The 21,897-nt window shown below is 39.6% G+C and overlaps 6 protein-coding genes across 9 annotated transcripts in view; 5 read left to right on the top strand and 1 right to left on the bottom strand.

The window, feature by feature from the left end:
• The window catches only part of LOC145435182 (G-protein-signaling modulator 2-like), a 33,132-nt gene extending 26,564 nt beyond the window's left edge, over window positions 1–6,568 (top strand). For 3 of the 4 annotated variants that reach the window (XM_080312497.1, XM_080312498.1, XM_080312499.1), the window contains exons 12-15: window positions 1,508–1,682; window positions 3,035–3,172; window positions 4,552–4,643; window positions 5,808–6,568. In XM_080312497.1, coding sequence (XP_080168623.1) covers window positions 1,508–1,682; window positions 3,035–3,172; window positions 4,552–4,643; window positions 5,808–6,014 — 612 coding nt within the window. In that variant the 3' untranslated portion in view covers window positions 6,015–6,568. The remainder of the gene's footprint in view (window positions 1–1,507; window positions 1,683–3,034; window positions 3,173–4,551; window positions 4,644–5,807) is intronic. The other variant, XM_080312500.1, reaches the window with a different exon arrangement.
• The window catches only part of LOC145435211 (cytochrome c oxidase assembly protein SCO2-like), an 85,336-nt gene that overhangs the window by 45,961 nt on the left and 17,478 nt on the right, over window positions 1–21,897 (top strand). The window lies entirely within an intron of this gene.
• LOC145435243 (E3 ubiquitin-protein ligase PPP1R11-like) overlaps window positions 8,974–21,897 on the bottom strand; it is a 128,753-nt gene continuing 115,829 nt past the window's right edge. The window contains exons 2-6 of the mRNA XM_080312586.1: window positions 10,840–11,001; window positions 10,510–10,631; window positions 10,342–10,456; window positions 9,973–10,113; window positions 8,974–9,140 (exon numbers count right to left, since the gene is read on the bottom strand). Coding sequence (XP_080168712.1) covers window positions 9,103–9,140; window positions 9,973–10,113; window positions 10,342–10,456; window positions 10,510–10,569 — 354 coding nt within the window. The 5' untranslated portion in view covers window positions 10,570–10,631; window positions 10,840–11,001 and the 3' untranslated portion in view covers window positions 8,974–9,102. The remainder of the gene's footprint in view (window positions 9,141–9,972; window positions 10,114–10,341; window positions 10,457–10,509; window positions 10,632–10,839; window positions 11,002–21,897) is intronic.
• On the top strand, window positions 14,307–16,311 carry LOC145435232 (NEDD8-conjugating enzyme UBE2F-like). The gene has a single exon (XM_080312572.1). It carries the CDS (start codon window positions 14,366–14,368, stop codon window positions 14,903–14,905), a length of 540 nt encoding a protein of 179 aa, XP_080168698.1. The 5' UTR covers window positions 14,307–14,365; the 3' UTR covers window positions 14,906–16,311.
• On the top strand, window positions 16,326–19,077 carry LOC145435199 (protein DEK-like). The gene has a single exon (XM_080312526.1). It carries the CDS (start codon window positions 16,331–16,333, stop codon window positions 17,432–17,434), a length of 1,104 nt encoding a protein of 367 aa, XP_080168652.1. The 5' UTR covers window positions 16,326–16,330; the 3' UTR covers window positions 17,435–19,077.
• LOC145435219 (uncharacterized) lies at window positions 19,093–21,705 on the top strand. The gene is made up of 2 exons (XM_080312556.1): window positions 19,093–19,271; window positions 20,663–21,705. The coding sequence occupies exons 1-2, from the start codon at window positions 19,105–19,107 to the stop codon at window positions 21,237–21,239; spliced, it is 744 nt and encodes a 247-aa protein (XP_080168682.1). The 5' UTR covers window positions 19,093–19,104; the 3' UTR covers window positions 21,240–21,705.

The raw sequence follows: 21,897 nt of genomic DNA, 5'->3' as shown, positions 1-21,897 counted from the left end.
TTGAAGGAGGATATATAAATGAAACCAAACCCTAAAGCAGCAACATTGACATCCGCATCAGATTCTTCCAAATTCCAGTTATCAACATCAAGGCTTAATCTTTCCACCAAATTGTCAATTAAAACCTCAAAAATATTGAACAGCCGCCTGCATCGCAATCAAGACCTCGTCTGATCACGAGCTGGGAAACCTATGATCATCACCATTACGGCACAGTGATCCTTGCCACAACCAGGCAGTGGAAAGACATGTGACAGTGGTGACATAAGCATATGCTCAATGTTTCAGGATTTAAACGTAGAGATAGCCTCATCAGACGAAAACTGAAGTCTTGAAAGCAGATGAAATCTTTCAATACTAAACATGATTTTAATGTTTGTGCACACTGATACTCATATGCTACTGCTACAAAAATTTTCTGTTTCCAGTATAGAATTGATGTTTGTGTTTTGAATGCGTATTTTCAATTTTTGTGCTGTCATTCAGGAGCTTTGTGACAAATATGATACAAACCATACGACAGCATTTTGGTAAGAAATCTCATGAGGGCCGTTGTTATAAACTTACCAATATCGTGACGCTGCACTAGCAATGGACGCTGTTTTAAATACAGTTTTAGCCTTCTCTATTCGATGCCCGAGCCCTATTTATGCTTGGAGGGGGTTTCATTCGTTTGAGCAAGTTTTGAAAAGTGGTTCTAATTGATAGGGTATGTTGCTCAGTCATAAGATCAATCACTACACGCTTATGACATCCTACCCACTGCTTCAGTGCTTAATTTTACCTATAAAATCAGAAATTTGCTTGTAACTTTTTTTCTGTTCATTTTTAAGAGTAAGTTCTATGGAAGTGAGATAGAAACATGTTGCTTCTGCATCTTTTAAGCCCAAAACTGACTTTCCAGTGTAAGTGATGATCAAGATATGGCAAAATTAGCTGTTTTTGGCTCGTTCGGTGAAATTGCACGACCACTAGAGGGTGTACGAACCCAAAATTATGATAGAATTTAGTTGGTTTCTATTTGGCACCACATATCAAGACCCTTTTTTGAAATTCAAAAATTTTCATTTTTCACTCCACCCTAGTGTACAATCGGCCAACCAACTAATCAGCGCAAACGACTCTCGTTAATTGGCAGCGCATAACACTGATTATACGAATGATGGCTTTTTGTGATGCACAAATGAAACAGGCATGAAGAAAGGTGTGATTTCAAGTTTTATTTCGAGGAAGAATTTTTAAGGCTTGTTGTACCCATGCATAATACGTATCCCCCCCGATTTTAGGACGAAAAATAGGTAAAATGTTGCGCATTATACATGGAAAATTACGGTAGGTACTTTTCAAAACTCGCAACTAGAGTAAGAACTGCACACTTTCAAGATACACAGCTAGAACTACAAGTACTCAAAACCCAGTAGTTTGGTAATTGTCAGGCAGCTAGATTAGTACTTTTTGCAAGTACATTTAAAGGCATCCGCATTGATGGGCGTGCGATATTGTTCAGATCTCTCCCGACATGCTCGAGGACGACCACTTTTTCGATTTGATCACCCGCCTGCAAGGGAGACGCATGAACGACCAGCGCTGCGAAATGAGGGACGAGGATTACGTCTTGCCAGATTTTTTGAGACAAGACGAGCCGCAGGGTGCCGTCGGGGGTCAGCCCGAGGTCAACGATGGTGGGTTGCTCAAATTTGTTTTGTTTGATTTAATTTTCAGTTTAATTTTATTATTCTTATAATCATTTTGAATTTAATTCTTATACATATTGATTGATATCTTCTGATTGTATGATTCTTTTATCATCGGAATGCATTTCATTTCGCCATTTGAATATACCCATCAAGGTACACAAATTCATTGTACAATTGAATCATATATTGATATTGTCATATTGAAATAAACCCAAATATATAGGCCGATACTTGTCGGCGGTAGAAATGAATACTCTGCTAGTTGCTGACGATTACCCCTGACGAGTGTCAGCCGGAAACATTCGGGGTTATTTCCATATGAATATACTATTCATATTCGAGTTCTGTATATTCGGGCTCATTCCAATACGATTGTATCATTCAATTTCGTGATTTCTCGGCTTTCTTTTGGAGAATTAACATTTACGGTGGAGCTCTAACAATTGCTTGCGGTGGATTAAATCTAAATCGCTGGTGATTAACGGGCAGGCCTGCATGGCATGGAAATAGCGGTCAAACTAGTCTTGCTACTCGCGTAAAAGTGGTAGTAGTAACTAGTGATACTATAAATAAATGTATACCTGAGCAGAATTAGTAGTAGCGATTTTCAAGTAAGTAAAATGTATCATAAGCCTGTTGAATAGAAGTAGAAGTTGTGTAAAAAGACAGCTGCTTAAGTAAGTAGACGAAAGCTACTGGAGTATTCGGAAAAAAGTTGAAGTACTACGTTACCAAACTACTCCGATTTGTACTGAAGTAGTATTAACAAATTTTAGTGCAAACAGGCAAAATGTACTCAACTACTCGGTAAAACCAGGGGTGCTGTGTCTCTGACCAACTCCGGCATTCACCAGGTTACAATTTGAGCGAATTGGAAGTAGATAAAAAGCTCTTTTGGTGCTTGTTTCGTGCCAGCTTCACATATAAGTTGTCAGAATTGAAAATTTGCAGGATTTTCTGTCCTAAAATGTGCAGCTACATACCGAATTCGTTGACATTTTTCTATGAGGCTTTTCTGGATATTTGCTTTTCTTAAACCGGCCGACTCGGACTTGTGCAAACTGCTAACGTGGTTAGTTGAAGGTTACCTCGCTACTGGATTTTGAGTGCTTGTAATTCTGGTTATTGATTTTGAAAAGTGAGCAGTGCTATTTTAAGTAATTCGTTTTATCAGTTGGTTGGTACTAAAGTTCGCAAGTGGTTATGTTTTTTGACTTTGGTTTTGGGTCTAGTCCCGCATTTTGAAAAGCCACCAGTTTGCACAAGTCCGGGTCAGCCATCTGCATGCACGCGATGATAATTTTTTATTTATTTTCCTTCTCCACGATTCTGTTCAGAGCTTGCGAATGGCGACGCGATGCGCGACATGATTTGCATGATTTCAAACTCGCAGTCGAGACGCCTCAACGAGCAGCGCGTCTGCTTGACCGGACTGCCCGGCCTTAGAGTCAACGGGATACCGCCGCCCGCCCCAGGTACCGCCTTTTCCGGGGCAGATCGATCACAGTAGTATACTCGAGTGGAAGAAGTGGCGTAAATTTCCACTAGTTTTTAAATAGAAGTAGCCATTTTAAAGACACACCAAGACTAAAACATTCGAAAAGTTTAAAAAGTAGTGGAGATGGGGCCAAGATGAGACACTTTTTTATGTTTCGACGCCACTCAAAGAGTAATGCCTTCCGAAGATTACTTTTAGTAGTGATGGAAACCCTGTGATCTGCACTATATATGACTGTTTTTTGAGTTATTTTGAAAAACATACTCCTAGATTTTTCGGCCCTCGAAAATCCTTGCTCAAATGTCTCAACTTATCCCCGGTTGAGGGTAAGATGAGACACACTGTGTTCAAGATGAGACGCCGAGCAATTCTTGCTCATTACACCACCAATTCATCCCTGATTATGAATCAACTAGCGACATCTCGAATGAAATATAATAATCTTGAAATAGTTCGCTTTGATAGGAATTTGTGCATCATATACGAATTTTAATGACATCGAAAATCAATTACTCACGGGATCCTGCAATAATAAGAGTTTCCTTATTATTTTGTCTGTTATTGTCATATCTGGTAAACTACTAGATGAATAATTATTATCTATTATATATGCTGTGAACAGTAAATTTTGAATATTGCGAGGCTTCCAATGGAAAAGCCCTCTGATACCCGTGTCACAACTTACCCCATGGCTTTGTCTCATCTTACCCGGGCACCTCCATTCTTATATAAACTTCAATAAAAAAATGTTCTGTCTATTACTTTTCTGAGGTAAGTGCATGATTACACTGCTGGTATTTCAATCTACCAGCTCCAATAATGTCATTTTATAATATAAAGTACTATGATCGGTATGCCCTTACAAACATGAATCCACATAACTTACACAAAAATATGTTTTTACATTTTGCTGCCAATCTCGAATCTGTTCGCCTTGTTAATATTGTAGGACATAGTTGAAGGAATCTGTTCAATAAAAAATAGCTCTATGAAAAATTACATGTCTCATCTTTGCCTCCTCTCCCCTAGATTTGGTCAATGACTCTCATATTATAGCAGTTAATCGGTGAAGGCTACTTTAAAAATAACAAGTTGTATATATCTTTGTAGTAAATTTGGAATTGGAGAAGTATCAATGAGTAGATTTGGCCAAGGAATCGCATAATTTTGGTGGCTGATCACAGGGGGATACTTTCGTGATTGCAAGGTGTGTCTAACGCTTGTAAATAACTTATTAACATGTCACAGAAGTACTCTCTACTTTACAAAACCACAAAGGTGAAGTAGTTTTGCATGAACAATGTGGAGTAGAATCTGGAAGATATTTTCGCTGATTTTTATTTTATTTCGTCACAGAGGTGTTGCTGCGTCCGAATGCCGAGAACGGTTCCGCGGAAAATCGCCACCCGCTCGACGACACTTTTTTTAACGCCCTGATACGGTGCCAGGTAATTTGACCATGTATATTTTACCAGCATAAGTGTAAGTAGAAATTTGCAAGACATCACAACCAACCCAAGGGCGAGTAGAAACTAGAAAAGGTATGAAATCTACATTAGTGAGTGGTTTTGAAATGTAGATTTCATCGAGAATTAGCATTATTTCAACAGTGACTATCGCAAAATGACTAAAAAAATACTGCTTATAGGTGCAATTTTCGCAATTATATTGTGTTACTGTGATACAGTGGTTATTTCCTGCAATTCTTATCACATTTTTGCTCCTAAAAGAGATACAAGCTTACCAAAAGCCCGAAAAACTATCGGGACAACAAATTTTGTGTAGTCTTCACACTTCCATTTGGGTGCCTTGGACTTTTATCAAAATACGACAACCTAGCTTGTGCCTACAGGAGTTCGTGTACCATATAAGATAGCACATTGAGCTTAACCGCTCTCCTCGCCCCGATCATTCGAAATCTCATGCCATTAACGTCATATTTTGTGACACGATTGTTGACATACAATGTTCTTTCCAATTCTCTACTAGTTCCTGACAATTACCCCTGGCGAGTGTCAGCCGAAAATAACCGGGTTCGTTTCAATATCAATATACTATTCAATTGTATATCGAAGGTTTGCTAGAAAAACACTTCACATCGCATTTGGTTCAATTGCAACCTGTAGGAGCAGAAGTATAACGTAAGTGTAGGCATTTTTGGATTTATTTAAACTAAATATCTAGTATTTCAATTTTAACCGGCTACCTCGTGAAGTTATTATGCTGTGTAAAAAGACGATTCATAAAAATTTTGGCTAAAAAAAGACTAATTCCAACCTGTAAGAGCAAAACTATGAGTGTAGTAAGCATTTTTGGATTTATTTAAACTAAATAGCTTGTATTTACAAATTTTACTGGCCTTCACCTCATGAAGTTTTGACACTGTTTTTATTCAAAAATTGTATCTACAGTGGGAAATGTCATCATTTAGTAATGTTGCTACATTAATTTTGGTTCGACAGGTTGGAATTGCGCTAACTTAGTTAATTTACCTATTTTATCAACTAACCAGTAAGATTTGAATAAAAAAGTTATTTTTGAACAACCACCTCCAGTAGAAATGGGTTGAAATCCTATTTCTACATTTTTTCACTTTTTAATATAATTTGCAGGGTACAAGGCTGAACGACCAAAGGTCATCGCCCCCCGCCTTCGAAGACGGCCCCAACTCGCAAACCCCAACGCTGCCAGACGAGGATTTTTTTGCGCTCGTCATGCGCATTCAGTCGTCGCGCATCGACGATCAGAGATGCAGATTCAGACCCGAGCCCCCGGCCGTCGAAGAGAACGAACCCCCGCAAGAAGACGACCAATTGTAACCCTGCGGGTGAATATGTGGGGACAATGGAATACCCGAATGTGTGTCGAGTGAGTCGGGCTCATCCCCCCTAAAAAGGGGGCTCAACACTACCGCACCCCAGGTTGAGTCGACACCGAAAACCTGGGACCAGTGCGGGGCTGCGTTCCGGCTACAATCTGGGGTGAATGTAGGAGAAATTGAGAGCTTCGGAAGTCCGATATTGCTTTGTACAATATTTTACGATAAAAAACTGCATATTGCTATCGTCGCAAGTCTTTAGTTTTTTAGGTTGACGGTAAATCCTTCTTCATACATTTAAGAGCCCGATTCAACTGATATTCAAAAGATATGGCATCTAGCTTTTATGGCACATTTTCAAAACACACATCCATTAGAACAGCTGTACAGTAGGGCTGTTCACAAAAAAACTTTTACTTCAGATTTCACTGGCTACTTGATAAAATTGTTAGGTAGGTTAAAAAAACGCCGCACTCCAGATTTGGCTCCATTCCAACCACTGGAAGCAAAGTTATTGCAGTAGAAAAATTTGAATAAAATGATATTTACAGTGACCAACTCAGGCGCGTAGCCAGCCGAAAAATAAGGGGGGGGTTTGAAATAAAAGGGGGGGGTTTCGATTTTTTCCGAATTTAGTAACGTAGCATTGACTCATTAGGGTTAAGTACATGCGATGCGTAAATAACGATTATACAACATCCCCGTATTGGCGATTATAGGCGTACGATAAGCTTTTCGACGAGTCCGGAAGTGCTGTTAATTAGCGACTCCCTGATCTGTCGTGAACAATGAAATGCGCACGCGTCGAACATTTGAATACGCGCGCTTATCAACGCGCTGAACAATTAAATTCGCGCGCTTGTCAAAGCGTCCAACAATTAAATACGCCCGCTCATCAATGCGTCTTGCGTCTTACGTAGCCTCGGTGACGATTTAGGCAAGTAAAAATGTACGAGTTTTTATGGAATATGTGCTATAATGACGCCGATTTCAGGTGGTTCAAACCTTTACCTCTTATAACTCAAGCCTACTGGACTACAGCTGAAGACTAGTGGAAATCAATTACGCATGTACGCACGCGTCGAACATGATTGCGGACATTCGATGTCATTCAGTTACGAGATGTAACTCTTTAATCACAATCGCTAATCAGCATATACGTAATAGCATTTTATCCAAGCCATCGAGAAATAGGAGCCGAAGCATGGTAGGCTCAAGACGCGGTAGTTAGGCTAGCGATATCTTTAGTACGAGGCCTATTCCAGATGCGATTGTGTAGGCCTACGAAGATATCGTGCACACCAAGCCAATGCAGATGTGATTGTGAAGGCCAGTGACGATATCGTGCGCCGCGGGCCTATTGCAGATGTGATTATTCAAGCCAGCGGAATTAGGCTTGTTGGAGACGCGGTAAATCAGGCTAGTAATGATTGCCGATCGCGCGACAATGAATGACCTGATTTCGCCAATCATCTCAGCGGGAGATCGTGTCGCGTTACACTGTGCAGTGCAATGCGCACAGACGAATCTCGCTAATTAGCAACACGTCTTTCGTTAATTGGCCGCGCCTTTCGTTAATTCGCCGCGCACAAACTGATAATATGACTTATTGAATTGCAAACGAGTATTAGCGTCAGAGCGGTCATTTAAAAAGAGCAAGGTTTCGCGTTAAAGGAGGGGGTTTCGCGTTTCTAAAGGAGGGGGTTTCAACCCCCGAAACCCCCCCCCTGGCTACGCGCCTGGACCAACTCTTTATTTATTATAAAATCATGGCTGATACCAACATTTATTTGTAAGGCCGGGCTCTGAAACATTTACATTTTTCTCCCTGCGATCCGAATAATTAGTATGTGGCCACAATTCCAGAGTCCACGCGTCAATTATGGTATAGGTTGGTATCGTGTTAGAACAATACATTGCGTCGGTACTGCTATTATCACGATGAACGAGCAACCCATTATTTGTGTCTTAGTAACATGTGCTGTCTTGTCGAATAATAATAACTGCCAAAATGAAATGACTTGATTTTATCGTGTTACCCAGCGTGAGTTATAGGAAGGCTAGGCAAGATCAAGCAACTGACTTAATACTGAAATGCTTTGACAGGAGTCAATTTGCATGTTGAGTGGACTTGTACTCGAGTCATTACGCAATGCGCATAGACTCAACCAAGTTATATAACTCGAAGGCCAATACATTGTATGTCCGAAGAATAGTATTCATATTTGAAAATTGGGGCCAGAAGCTGGTAAAAGCAAGGAAAAATTAGTACCGTATATCATGATTAGGGCAAGTTTTTGTTGTAGTCAAATCCGTGGAAAGTTGCATTTATTTTTCACAAAAGTTGCGTTTACGGACAATTTCTTTGACATTTTTAGGTTATGAGATGCTCAAAACGATCCGCATCCAAGGCACTGTAGCAAAACTCGGTGTTAGCGACTTCAACAAAATCTATAGCCTGAAAAATTGACCCAGCGAAAATATAATTTTCGTTGGTCTAGCGAGCCAGAAAGGACGTCAATTTGGAACGACAGCAACATAAACAAGCGATCTATTTACATATAGTGCCAAATATTTCCAGTAAAAAGTTAGTAGCATGAGAAATCGAAAAAGGTTTCACGAAAAAGTTGCACTATAAGATTCCTTCAAACAGCTCGACTTCCGAGTATGTAGGAAGCTGTGAATAAAGCTGCAAAAACTTGCTCTAATCATGATTCATGAAAACAAGGCATTCGATATCACCAATCTGTTTTAAAAAAGTTAGTCAACGGGAGGACTCTGACTCAAAACTGGTCCGAGAACTCAATGACTTGGACTCGAGCACCAACGTCAACACTATGATTCGGGCAAGAGTCTTAACACTATGACTTGGACTCGACCCTCTGCTCCCTGACTGAGATGGACTTAGCAGTACCCTGCGGTGACAGTTGGATGTTGGCACGTGTTACGGAATCAGTAGCAGTTGAGATGCAGTGTATTATACATAAAAAACATGTAAATAAAATATTTTTTCTCCAAAATTACATTCGTGGGTTTCCACGATAGTTGGTTGATGAAAAGCTTCAACGTGAACAAAGAAAAGCTTTCTGTCACGTAGGTGTCGTCGGATCAGGCAAAACAGTTTTATCTGAAAAAGAGAATACTATTCAGCAAATACTCGGAAATATGATGACACCTCACACATCTACCAATGGCATTGTAGATGCAGTATTGGTCTGTAATGAGGTACGCCTAGTCGCCTACTCTTTCGGAGTACCAAAGTAGTTATGTTTTGAAATACTTCTACTTGAACATAAATTTAGGCAAACCTACCCACTTTTTATAATTCCGATTATGAAATGTATCAGGTGGTTTTGGGATCAGTTTGTATCGCTTTTACGAGTGTAACTGGAATTATTAGTCGTCAAGATAGATCCTGCAATTTAGAGTGTAGCCGCATCTGATCAACTTAGACCTAGGAATTGTGCGGCTTACTTGGAATTTAGAAAATAACATATATTTATGGACAAAAACTGCTGTATATACAGAGTCTAGTTTATTTATGTACCTTTTATTTGAAATAGAGTGGATATTTATGATGGTGCTCCTACTTCTATTGAACCACCTCTGTCTAGGTAACTATAAAGCAATAACAAAAAGTCAAAATACCCAGTATTGTTAGATATAAAATACATATAATGCTTCAGGAACGTATTTTTGTAATCGATACATAAACATATATGAAGAGCTACTTGCAGGTACAGAAGTTCAATACAATTGAATAGTATATTTGTATTGAAAGAAGCCTGAATATGTTTGTCTGACACTCATCAGGGGTAGGCCGAATTGTCAGTAACTAGTAGAGAATATACTATTCATTTGAAAAAAATATATATATAATAGGCCTACTAACAGAAAGTATTGTGTGGGTCATATAAAATATATATAATAATATAATATTAATGAAAATATTTTGATACCTTCATGTTGCTGACAATCGTGCTTGTGTTTCTTTTTCTCTTTCTTTGTTTTTCTCTCATACGCATTATCGTCGCTGTCGCTAGACTCGCTGTCCGACGAACTGTCACCGAAAGTTCGCGGTTTTTCGTAGATGCAGCAGCCTGCGATTTTCGTATTTTCAAATCAAAAAGAGCAAACGAACCAATAATGACCGTCTGTGATTGTTATGGTAGTGGCTGACATTGAAATTCAATAAATTTGAAGCGAATGAGTTGATCGACTTTGAGTAGATATATTGAAATGAGACTTGGACAGATATAGAATTGGAACAAAATTTTCTAATGGGTTGAACATTCGGTGAGGCAAGAATGACAGTGCAGAAATCTTACATTTCGAGGACTTCTTTCCTAGATGTTCATTATCAACCGTCTCTTCGCTCCATCTAACACGATGTCTTGGTTCCGGTTTTCGTAGCGTTAATACTAAAGGTTGCGCAGGTGGATTCTAAAACAACTGTTTAAATGCAAAATCTTGCAACTTTCGATGCATTGTGTTACCTCAGATTGTGTGGTTACCAGTGTCTCTTCACTGGACGAAGCTCTGGTGGCCGTAGCCATGATTGCAGATGTATCAAGATGAAAGCTGAGACACGGATCGGGAACTTTAATTCATCGACAGCCTGGCAACGTAAATAGAAGTATATACATGAGAAAACTATACCATAACTAAATTATCATGACATCGATTAAGCGCAATGAGCTTGATGTGTTCAAAAGATTCGTTACATGACAAAATTTAATGAAATCCCTCCCTACAAAGCTTGGTACCATCATTTCATTTTCAAGTATTAAATCATAACGGTACCGTAGGTAGTATGTGACTTTTACCTAAGGTACCACCCGTGCTCTGAATTCCTGTATTACGGCACGAATTTTCGCCTTCGTTGGGACAACTATATTGGACAGCTCCGGCAATAAGTATCGTAAAACGACGCCTTAATTCAAAGCAACTTTCTCAACTATCTTGATTCTTGAACGTTTTTTAATGTTCTGAACTGTGTGCTAATTCTGAGCTCTGCGGCCATTGAGCTATGACCAAAATATAGATGCCATCTGCCAAGGAAACATATCATTCATGTCCTTAAATATGTTTTTCAGTGAAACAACCGACGATTCCTACAATAAAATTAGTTATTTTTGTTGGGGAGTTAGCTAGCTACGCAGGTAGCCGAAATTTCGGATGTTTATCTGCTCATTTCAGTTTATTCAGAATTTTCTATACACCACAAGACTGCAATGACAAGATAGGTGGGTGTCGAAACGACTTGAAGTAGTCTTTTGAAATCAGACATCCAGCCAGCCCAAGGCAATGTAAAGAGGTGGATGTCTGGGACAATAGCATAGCGATGAGCGTCGACGCCATCCAAGCAGGCGTACCGGGTTCGATTCCAGCCTGCGGGGGATATTCTGGGCTTCTCGTCCACCGTGTCGCTGGTCTTACGACGAAAAAAGAGCAAGAAATAGCTTCTGAAAAGGACGAGCGAAGAAATAATATGATCGAAGAACACTGCGACATCGGACGCATAGGTCGAAGTGGATACCAGCTCAAGTGACCACGAAACCTGCTCGGCTGGGTTGGTTGTTCGGTATCTTCCTATCTGTTCATTACATCGGATTGTGTGTCTTGTATATCGCATTGTACATTGTGTGTGTGTCTTGGGCAGATGAAAATATAATCTGACGAATTATTTATTGATGCACATTGCACACTGAATGAAAAGAAGATAATACAAAAAGACAAGCGACAAAATGATGTGGCATGTGACGGAAATACTTCAAATACTTGATTTTTTTCAAGTTTTAAAAATGGAGTTTATGTTCATTTCATCGCATTGTTCTGTATAATGCATTGAGCATGTCGTGCGTTTCTTGATTGAATGAAAATATTTAATCTGACGATTACGAATATTTCATCTATGGGCAGTTGTGCAGTGTGCATTTGTGCACTGTCCAAGTCTCTTCTTTATATATATCGGCTTGGCTCAGGTGGGTGTCTGATTTCAAAGACTACAAAGTCTTTTCGACATCTTGCTATCTTGTCTGTGTATCTCTAGGGTTACCATACGTCCTCTTTTGAGAGGATTTGTCCTCTGTTCAGATTCCCAAAATATGGTAACCCTATGAACTTGTGTTGTATTGATTGGGTGATGATAGTAAACAGAATGAATTACTTGGATGATGACAATAATGGAGGGAACGACTTGTAACAGTCCATCAATCAAGCTCCCAGCCTGGCCCACAGTACAAACATCATAATGAAAAGAGAAAACACTGGAATAGGCAGGCCATCCGACAGTCGACGAGCATGTCCACATTCAAGTCGAAATACAAGCAATTACTACTAAATAAATACAGTCCATCCTCAAGATTACCGGACCACGACTGACCTATCGATCTCGCTTCCATGACATGCCGCCCTATTTCTTGTCGCTTTCTTTTTCTATACTATCTTCTTTACTTTCATTCAGTGTGCATGCCTCCTCTTTACTACGCCTAGGCCAAGGTGGGTGTCCGATTCCATTGACAAATCCAAGTCGCTTCGACATCTTCCTGTCTATTCATTGTATCGCATTTTTTGTGGTGTATTGAACTGATAAAATTGCTAATAAACCAATGATGATGACTTCAGTAAACAGTTCAGCTCAGTAAACTGCTGTATCTCGCCTCAGTGCATGTCACGTGACCTAATAAATATATCCCGCTCGGTCATTTACATTCCCGCTTTTTTGTTGCTGGTTTTCCTTGGTGTTTCGTTTTCTTCCCTCTATTTATGGCCATTATTCAACCGTATATCGTGATATATTCAGCCAGATAAATCACCGTGGATTATAATCGTCAAAGATTTAAAGAAGAGTCCGGTGTCGGTAATGTGGTTGTATCAGTTTATTAGTAATTTTATCATTTCAAAACACCACAAGAATGCGATGCAATGAAAAGATAGGAAGGTGTCGAAACGACTGCGAGAGTACGAGTACAGTATAGACAACCGACAGGCAGGAAATATGAACCATCGCCATATATTACAAATTATTTGAATGTGCGAAGGTACGAAGTGTTAACCCTAACTTGCCAATGTCATACCTTTTAGGTCTAAAAAATGACATTAGCCTTGTTGGTTTTCTGTTCCTGGTTGGTTGGTCGCTATTCATTGTAGTGATTGATTAAATGCTTATGGTGAAGATAACGGTAACTTTACAGCAGCAAGCATTATGGAACGAAATCATATGCTTTAAAAAGTAATAGCCTACATAACTTCAGGTTCATCATCATCATCATTGGTTTATTGGCGCTTCTTCGTTTTACGATCATGACAAGCCAGTGTTCCCCCATGACACCAACAAATGTTTCCCATGAACACGAACAAAAATTTATGAACGTCTAAATAAATTTTTTTTTTTGCCTTTGGATATATTGATATTAGGGTTAGGGGAGGTGGGATATTAGGGTTGGAGGAGGTGGGATATTAGGGTTAGGGACATGATATCCAACCCTAATATCCCACCTCCCCGAACCCTAATATCACCCCTCTCCCCAACCCTAATATCCCACCTCCCTTAATCCTAACCTAACCCTAACATCCCCTCTTCCCCAACCCTAATATCCCACCTCCCCTAATCCTAACCTAACCCTAAGCTAACCCTAACATCCCCTCTCCCTTAACCCTAATATCTCCCCTCTCCTCAACCCTAATATCCCCCTCACGTAACCCTAATATACCCCCTCCGACAACCCTAATCCGTCTTTCCCAAGGAAAAAAACAATTTATTTTGACGTTTATAAATTTTTGTTCGTGTTCATGGGAAGCATTTGTTGGTGTCATGGGGAACACTGGCTTGTCATGATCGTAAAACGAAGAAGCGCCGGTTTATTAGCAATTTTATCAGGTCAATACACCACAAAAAATGCGGTACAATGAAAAGAAAGGAAGATGTCGAAGCGACTAGGTTGTTCAGTAACAATAAACGTGAATATATTTATATATACTTATAAGTTAGCCACTGACATTATAAGCAACATGCATGAATTATATGATATGTCACCCATCAGGAATGTTTTAATGTGCAGATGCAAAACTTTAATAATGGCGGTCAGCACCGTTTCGAGTCCGACACATGACTCCATTGTTGAGTAGACTCTCTCTTATTTTTAATTATTTTTCACAAGTATTTCTATTATGGACTATTACCAATATATGTGCATTAGCCAACATATTTTATTTACATCACAATTCTTTTTTCTTAACTACATTTCCTATCGTTTCTGTAATTTTTATTTTGAATAATTTCATTACGGTATATTATTTAATTGTAACGATGAATAAATTTCCTCTCTATTTCTCCAATTCAGTGCAATAATGCTAACTCTTTCCAAAAAACTGAAAAAGGACGATGAAAAGACACCCAGGCGTTCTGGCGGAAGAGGATCGTCAATCCGAGACCGCCTCCTAATCGGAGAAGTAGCAGAGCTCGAAAACAACTTGAACTCCACGTGCAAAGTTCATTTTCCAGATCCCAACCGTTTGCACGAATTTTTTGTCATAATAACACCCGACGAGGGTTTCTGGCAAGGCGGGACGTTCCAGTTTTATGTCGAAGTGTCCGAGAACTATAATATTCAACCGCCAACTGTGAAATGCCGCACTAGACTCTGGCATCCTAACATTACCGAATCTGGAGATGTTTGTTTAAGCCTGTTGCGTGACCATTCACTGGATGGTACGGGCTGGCTCCCGACAAGGACTTTGAAAGATGTGGTGTGGGGTCTGAGTTCTTTATTTTCTGATCTCTGCGATTTTGATGACCCTTTGAACGTTGAAGCCGCCAATCATTTTCATCGTGATAAGCAAGGTTTTGTTCGTAAAGTCGAATATTATGTTCATCGCTACGCTATGTAGATTCATGCCTGCGACATTTTATAAAATATTATTTTTTGCATGCGGAACGTATTTATTTTGTCAATGTCGCTAATGTCAGCAAATGTCTTGACTCTTACCGGGAATATTCGTTATTCTAGCCCAGTGGTTCTCAAACTTTTTTAGACATGCCCCCTTTTATGGCAATGAAACATTTCGCGCCCCGCTTATCTTCATATCACAAAATGCAGCCAGAATGTTGGCAATCTCAAGGGATAGTTTAATGGCATGGAAGGTTATGCCTGCTGATGAGAGAATTCTCAAATATGAAATTTGGACTAATCACCGAGCAATAATTATGAATTGGAGGTAAATCGCGCAAGAACAACAAAAATGCTTTCACGCTCCTCAGTTTGAGAACCACTGTTCTAACATTACTGTCTGTCAACTAATCGACTAACTCTCTCCCTTTCCGTAAATATTACAGTGCTACTGAAAGTCTGGTAGAGATTTGTTTAACTTCTATTGAAGCAGTAGAAATATCTTGAAAGTTGCTTCTGCTACTAGTAATTGGTTAGAAATTTAAGGCGTTGCTTCTATTTGAGTTGAAATTCATTTTACTTTTACTCAATCAGTATTGACATGTGTTGAAAATAGCTGCTGCTTGTGTAGTGTTGGTGCGCCTTGTAAATTCATACTTCTGCTTGTAATTGAATGTAAATTTCGTTATTCTACTTGAGTAGCATCAATGTCTGCAATTTTATCAACTATTTTGACCCTTTCTGGAAATATTTCATCATTCTACTTGAGTAGCATCAATATTGAGATAGTTGCCGACATTGACGAGATAGATACAATCGTTGTTTACGGGGCATAATATTGTATTTATATTTATAGTTTTAAACTAACCATTTTGGGTACAATTACACGAGACAATGTGTTTGTATTGTTAATTTATTCAGTTGAAGCTTTTCAAGAGACCTTCAGCATTAGATGACGTCAGTAATGCGGTGATTCAAATTCAAAATACTGGTTATATATGTCGTCTATGATGTATTGTTAGGGAAAACAAACGACTAACAGACACAGGCACAACAAACATGAACATATTTGATCATAAAGCAACGAAAGTCAATATTTTGTCTCCAAAATGCACACTTCTACACTAGAGCCCTACCAATATCAAATTTTGAAGTCAACATCAATTAAACCGACACCTAGCACCTCAATTTTAATGCGTCACAGATACAAAATATGTTTGACATTTCAAACTTATTCACCGCATTACTCAAACGTTTGTTACTGATGAAAATTGGTCAAAAATCTTTTCGCGAACAAATTAACGATACTAAGTTATTGTTTCGTGTAATTTATATATGCCTTTCAATAACTTCGACGGTCCGTGTTCTCCCAAGCTTTACAGCGTTACTGATATTATTTTGTGCAGATTTTACGGCCTAGTACAAAATGTCCGAGTCCAAGGCTAAACCGGAATCGGTGGAAAATAATACCAAAGAACCCAAAAATGATGCAGAAAAAACACTAAACTGTGACAGTGCACCCAAAGATACTGAAAAATCTGCTCCAGATGTAGATGAACCTGGAAATTCTGCTGAGGATAATAGTGTGATGGAGTCTTCCGTTAATGAAACTGTTGAAGATGATGATAGTGACTCAGACGAGTCTTTACCGCCGGGGCTATTGGAACGTCCTGTCGAAATACTCGATCGAAAACGCGCCCGGAAAAAAATCACCAGATTCACTTACGACGAAGATAAGGCAAGTCCTGCCGCTGAAAAACGTAACACGGTTGAAATTCCGAAAGGAATAGGGATACCTTTAAAAGATCACCCCCGTGTCGAGTACCAGTTGCAGAGAAACACAGTGGACGACTTGAAAATCATCCACAAATTTTTGTACGGTGTCCCTGGCAGTAACCATCAAGTAAAAAAAAATATTCGGGAGTTTTGCGGTTTCGTGCTAGACAAAGATTCCCCGCAATACGAGAAAAAAGAAGATATCTTGGGTAGGTTCACGGTCGATAACTTAAAATGGACTCTCACGGTGCTGGACGTGTCTGCGAAAGGAAAAAAGGAAGACCTGATGGACACTCTCATGGAATGGTCGCTCTGCCCCAAACCACAGGACAAGCCAGTCCCCGGGAAGAAAGAGAAAAAGACGGCGGCAGACGCTAAAAAAAAGAAATCGAAAGCAAAAGCAAAGAGAAGCGCGAAAAAAATGGATAATCCGTCTGATTCCGGTACCCCGGCTAAAAAAAGTAAGAAAAAAGCGTCCGATAAAACTGCCAAAATAAAGCTGAAGTCCCCGAAATCTAAATCCAAAACCGAAGTGAATGACGATCAGTCGGACGACGAGCCTCTCGTGAAAAAGAAAAGCCCGCCTTCCAACTCTGAGATTAAAAAATACGTGGAAAATCTTCTGAAAGACGCAGATTTGGAGATCCTGACCATGAAGGTCGTGTTTCAGAGGGTGTACGAAAAATATCCGGATTTCGACCTGAGCGACCGAAAGCCTTTCATCAAGGAAACGGTGAAGAAGATAATCTCTTGAAGACAAACTGCGATTTGTTGAAGTGTCAGTAAACTGTATTTTCTTAAAAAGGGTTTGGACGGGCAGTCCGAATTATATATATATGAAAAGTTTGACAAACTTCAAGAGACTGTTGACTTACTTTGGAATGCTCCTGCAATCTCAATGTTTTTGAGCTGCTTTTATAAAGCCTGTATTTCTTTTCACTAGGGATCGGCAAAAGCGAGTAACTGTGGGATTCGATCGTGAAACGATAATTGAACGTTGAATATCACTCAATATAACGTCACAATAGAGTGTGAATGATGTGGAAAGTTGAAAAATGTACCTTTTATGCGGCCACAAGCAATATAACATCAGCTCTGAATCTCATTAAAGATGATTTGAGAGTTGTAACTAAGTCACGAGTCAATCTCACTTTTATAGTTTTGACTCGAGTCATTTCCAATTCACCACCGGGTTTTCAGTTCAATCCTGTTCGACCCTTTTTTTTCAACTCTGCCCGAGTGATGTAGAATGGCTCGCCTTCATAATATCGTCATTTTCCTCAGTCTTAACAGTCTCTGGCGCTACTCTCCAAGTATCAGGACTGGTAGACGAAATACCAATCATGTGGTGAAGTTGCTATTCTTCGAAGTTACAATGAAATGTCTTTCTCAGCCGTCCCAGTTTCGAGTCATATGAGTTGGTTTGAGTCATACATAATGACTCAAGTACAAGTCGAGTCAAAACGAAAATTGAGTCGAGTCATTTAATGCATTTGTAAAAATGACTCAAGTCAACTCGAGTCACCAAAAAATTGTGAGATGAGTCATGACCAATGTTCCCTCTGAGCTGTTTAGTCACGGTAGCAAGTCCAAACTTTTACAGCTCAAATGTGGCTCTAGATAAGTTTATTGTTTCAGCCAAGCTGGACTCGTCGGGTGAAAATCGTTTGACCATTTTTTGCGCATGTATCGATTTGAAATTTTGGGACATACGCCAATCTGTTAACGCATGACAAATTCATCCCGTAATCTGTTCGCTTCGTAAATGACTCGCAATCCCTTACATATCATAATAGTCGTGGATGTTTCACATTTCTCACTCACTTTGACCGTTTGGGTTCTGCAACCAAATCCATCGTGCTTCAGTGTATTTTTTCGCTCGTATTTACCGAGCAGGGCTTATCTTTATCAGAGGTGGTCAATAACAGTGCTTAAGTAGGTTTTATTTATACTGCTTGCTCCAGTGATTATGGTTTTACACAGATTCTACTTCGCCTGGAACATGTTTTTAGGCAAAGCGACCCTCTTTTAACAATTTTGATTTTAAAAACTGCAAACTGGGTTTGGGATAAGTTGGCATCATTTTTATGGGTGAAATCGTAATGAGAAGCCAGTGAAATAGCCAATTATCATAGTAACCACATATATTTAAAAAAAGTTTTACCAGTTATTTTGCATTAGTTGGAAGATGCCATTTTCAATGTAACTACCTCCAATCAACTGCTAAAAGCCAAGCTGCTTATTTGATCCCTTTTCAGACCTTTGATTTCTATTACAGCTCTAAGTAGTTTTCAATTATTTTGTGAATCGTAATTTTACTTGTCAAAATTTATGATGCTACTTCGACTCCAGTACCAGCGCCGACTACTTTGACCACCTCTGATCTTTTTTTCTAGATTTTAGTGGATTAATTCTAGACCTAAAATGCCTCGATATTTCGACGAGTTGTCGAAACCCTACCCGAATTCGAGGCGGTCACATCGTTATAGCGAGGACCGAAAAAGGGCTCCGAAAGAAAACGGATTACTTGATTTGCGTAGCCCGCGGCGGGGCAGTCCTCCCAGGCACCCGGACTCGCGTTCGGAACCCAGGTGCATTATTTTTCTCAACTAGTAGTTTAAAACTAGAAAATTTTCTTTACTTAACTTTTCGAAATTACATTAGAAATAGAATTATAGTTACAGTTTATTCCAAAGTAGACTAGAATTACTTGATTCGCGGAAACTTGGACATTGAAGGACGTTCAGTTGATATCAAATCATAGTGAGCATGAGAATGGCAAATATCTTTACAGCAAGCTTGGCTCGTTTCGCGCTATGCAGTTCTTTTGTGGCATTTTCAGGAAAACTAGAAATTAGTTAAGAATTAATACTAGAGCAAAGTAATATTTCACAAATTCGGTTAGAATTGGATCGAAAAAGATGTGACAAATTGGATTAGAATTAGAATACCGGCACTTTGCTGTAATTAGTCAAATTAGACAACTAAAATCATCTATTTGTCCAATGTCCAGGTCTGCTCATGGCTTTTTGAAAAGCCAACATCCAGATCTGTATCTCGCTAATTTTCATTTGGCTCAGGTATACCATGGTTCCAGTTACAGAACTTCATGAAAAATGAACTGAATTTTCAAATCTCAAAATGAAATAAATTTTCAAATCTCAAAATGAAATAAATATCTACAAGATGAGTTACACATGATTCTTCAAACTTTAGCAACATGTAGGGCTGTCATATTGCTTCCTAAAACGGACGTTAGATCGCAAAAGGGGCGTCAAAATATTGAAATGCGGTGTTTGCCGTGTCGTAGCGCTATTTCTCTTGTCAAATATAAATTCTGCGGGATACTTAGCACCTATGTTCCCTCTAAGCTGCTCACGTGCGCAATGGGGTTGTTCAAAAAAAACTTTTTTTTCCAAATCTCACTCGCCTAATGACTAAATCGTCAGGTTGTCTAAGAAAACGATGCACGCCAAATTTGACCCAATTCTAACCAGTAGATGCCGTGCAATCTTGAATTGAAATTTTTAATTTAATATTAAAAATTTTAAAAAAATTTTTTCAAATTTTTCTGTCAACCCCATGAAATTGTTGAGCCGTCTTCAAAGACGATGCAAAACAAATTTGAGTCAATTCCGACTTGTAGAAGCGGAGTTATGCGAGTTTTTCGTTGATAATTCTCGGATTATCCATGATCCTGGGATTATCAACGAAAAACTCAAATAATTTTTGAACAACCCTAGTGCGCAAATACGCAGTGCTGACACCGACACTGTTCTCCAAGGGTCTGCGCGGTGAGTTGGTGAATGTGCGCAGACTTGTCAAAAATTAGAGGGATCATTGCCTGCTGCCTAGCACCTGTGAAAATTTCATGGTGATGGGGGTAGCCGTTCGGGAGATAGCACTGTGAAGGTGCTACTACTAAATTGAAATTTTTTACAATAATTTTACTTTAGTAATACTGAGTGGCTGGCTTTTTCAGGAGGTCTCCGCGTCTGGCAAAGTTCCGAAGGAGACAGACAGACGAGCGTACGTCACGCACAAGCGAGTCTTCCACCCTGTCCGATTCTTGGTACGACCAGGTGGAAATCGGCAACAGCCTTGCGTCTCAATCGAGTCGCATCAAAAAACGTCTGGAATACTCTGGCCAAAGCGAAGAGGCGGACGCGGTCGAGGACGACGAGGTCGTTTTGCTGCGTCGTCAAAAACAAATCGAATACGGAAAAAACACAATTGCGTACGACAATTACCTGAAAGCGGTCCCGAAAAGCGAACGGTCGATCGACCACCCGCGTACGCCGAATAAATTCAGGAAATGCAGCCGTCGTTCGTTTGACGCGCAAATAAAAATCTGGCGCAAGGCGCTGCACGGGTTTGAGACTTTCGCGCGAGAGAGAAAAGAGAAACGCGAGTCCAAGGACGTGAAATCGGAAGCAGCTGCGTTTTCAATTGACGAAATGGGCAGTTTGTTTGCTGACAATGACGATGACTTGGGGCCTGGCGATGCAGAGGAGGGTCAAGTTCTCGATTTGGATACGGGGGCCGAAATTCAAGACTAACCCGGGTTACTTGGGTTATGATCATGAATATCAGGGAGGGTCAGGACACGTCTGTTGCCCGTGGCGTCCCAAACTGGGATTTTGATGGGCAAGACCAGTCCCCTTTTTAAAATCGAAACACCCTTTTGAAATGCCTATTCCATCGTCGATAGTTCTCAGATGATCCGCGAATCGTAGCGTGCTGTATGTCGGCCTAAAAAAACCGGGCATTTTTCTCTTGTCTGTGCAAACAAGAGTATTGTGACAGTCTCGTCGCTCTTGTGAATTTGCTCAACCAGTCGTAATAAATTCAGATTGTCACTTGTGATTAGGGCTGGACACTAGGGGTGTTCTAAAATGACTTTTTTCTCAAATCGTACTGGCTACTTGCTAAAATTGTTAGGTTACCTAATTTAGGCCTACACACCAAATTTGGTTCAATTCCAGCCAGTGGAAGCGGAGTTAATGCCGTCGAAAAATTTGGATTATCAATAAAATAGTATTTACGATGGCCAATTCTTTAATTATTTAATATAGTTGTGCCCACTGTGAATACTATTTTATCAAGTAGCCAATACAATTAGAGAAATGAAGTCATTTTTGAACACCCCTACTGGACACATAGTTTCGTGTACTCAAATCTGAATCTAGTATTCGTTCTAATAATTTGAGTCTAACA

The sequence above is a fragment of the Botryllus schlosseri genome, chromosome 3 (assembly GCF_051294905.1).
Source record: "Botryllus schlosseri isolate E-star chromosome 3, Bs_hap1, whole genome shotgun sequence".
In the NCBI taxonomy this organism is placed as follows: domain Eukaryota; kingdom Metazoa; phylum Chordata; class Ascidiacea; order Stolidobranchia; family Styelidae; genus Botryllus; species Botryllus schlosseri.
Note: the sequence above shows the minus strand (reverse complement) of the source record. Positions and strands in the feature narration are given on the sequence as shown.

Coding starts and splice junctions, on each gene's coding strand:
- LOC145435232 (XM_080312572.1), top strand. CDS start 14,366: ATGCTAACTCTTTCCAAAAAACTGAAAAAGGACGATGAAAAGACACCC.
- LOC145435199 (XM_080312526.1), top strand. CDS start 16,331: ATGTCCGAGTCCAAGGCTAAACCGGAATCGGTGGAAAATAATACCAAA.
- LOC145435219 (XM_080312556.1), top strand. CDS start 19,105: ATGCCTCGATATTTCGACGAGTTGTCGAAACCCTACCCGAATTCGAGG. Junction 19,272..20,662: donor GACTCGCGTTCGGAACCCAG/GTGCATTATTTT, acceptor TGGCTTTTTCAG/GAGGTCTCCGCGTCTGGCAA.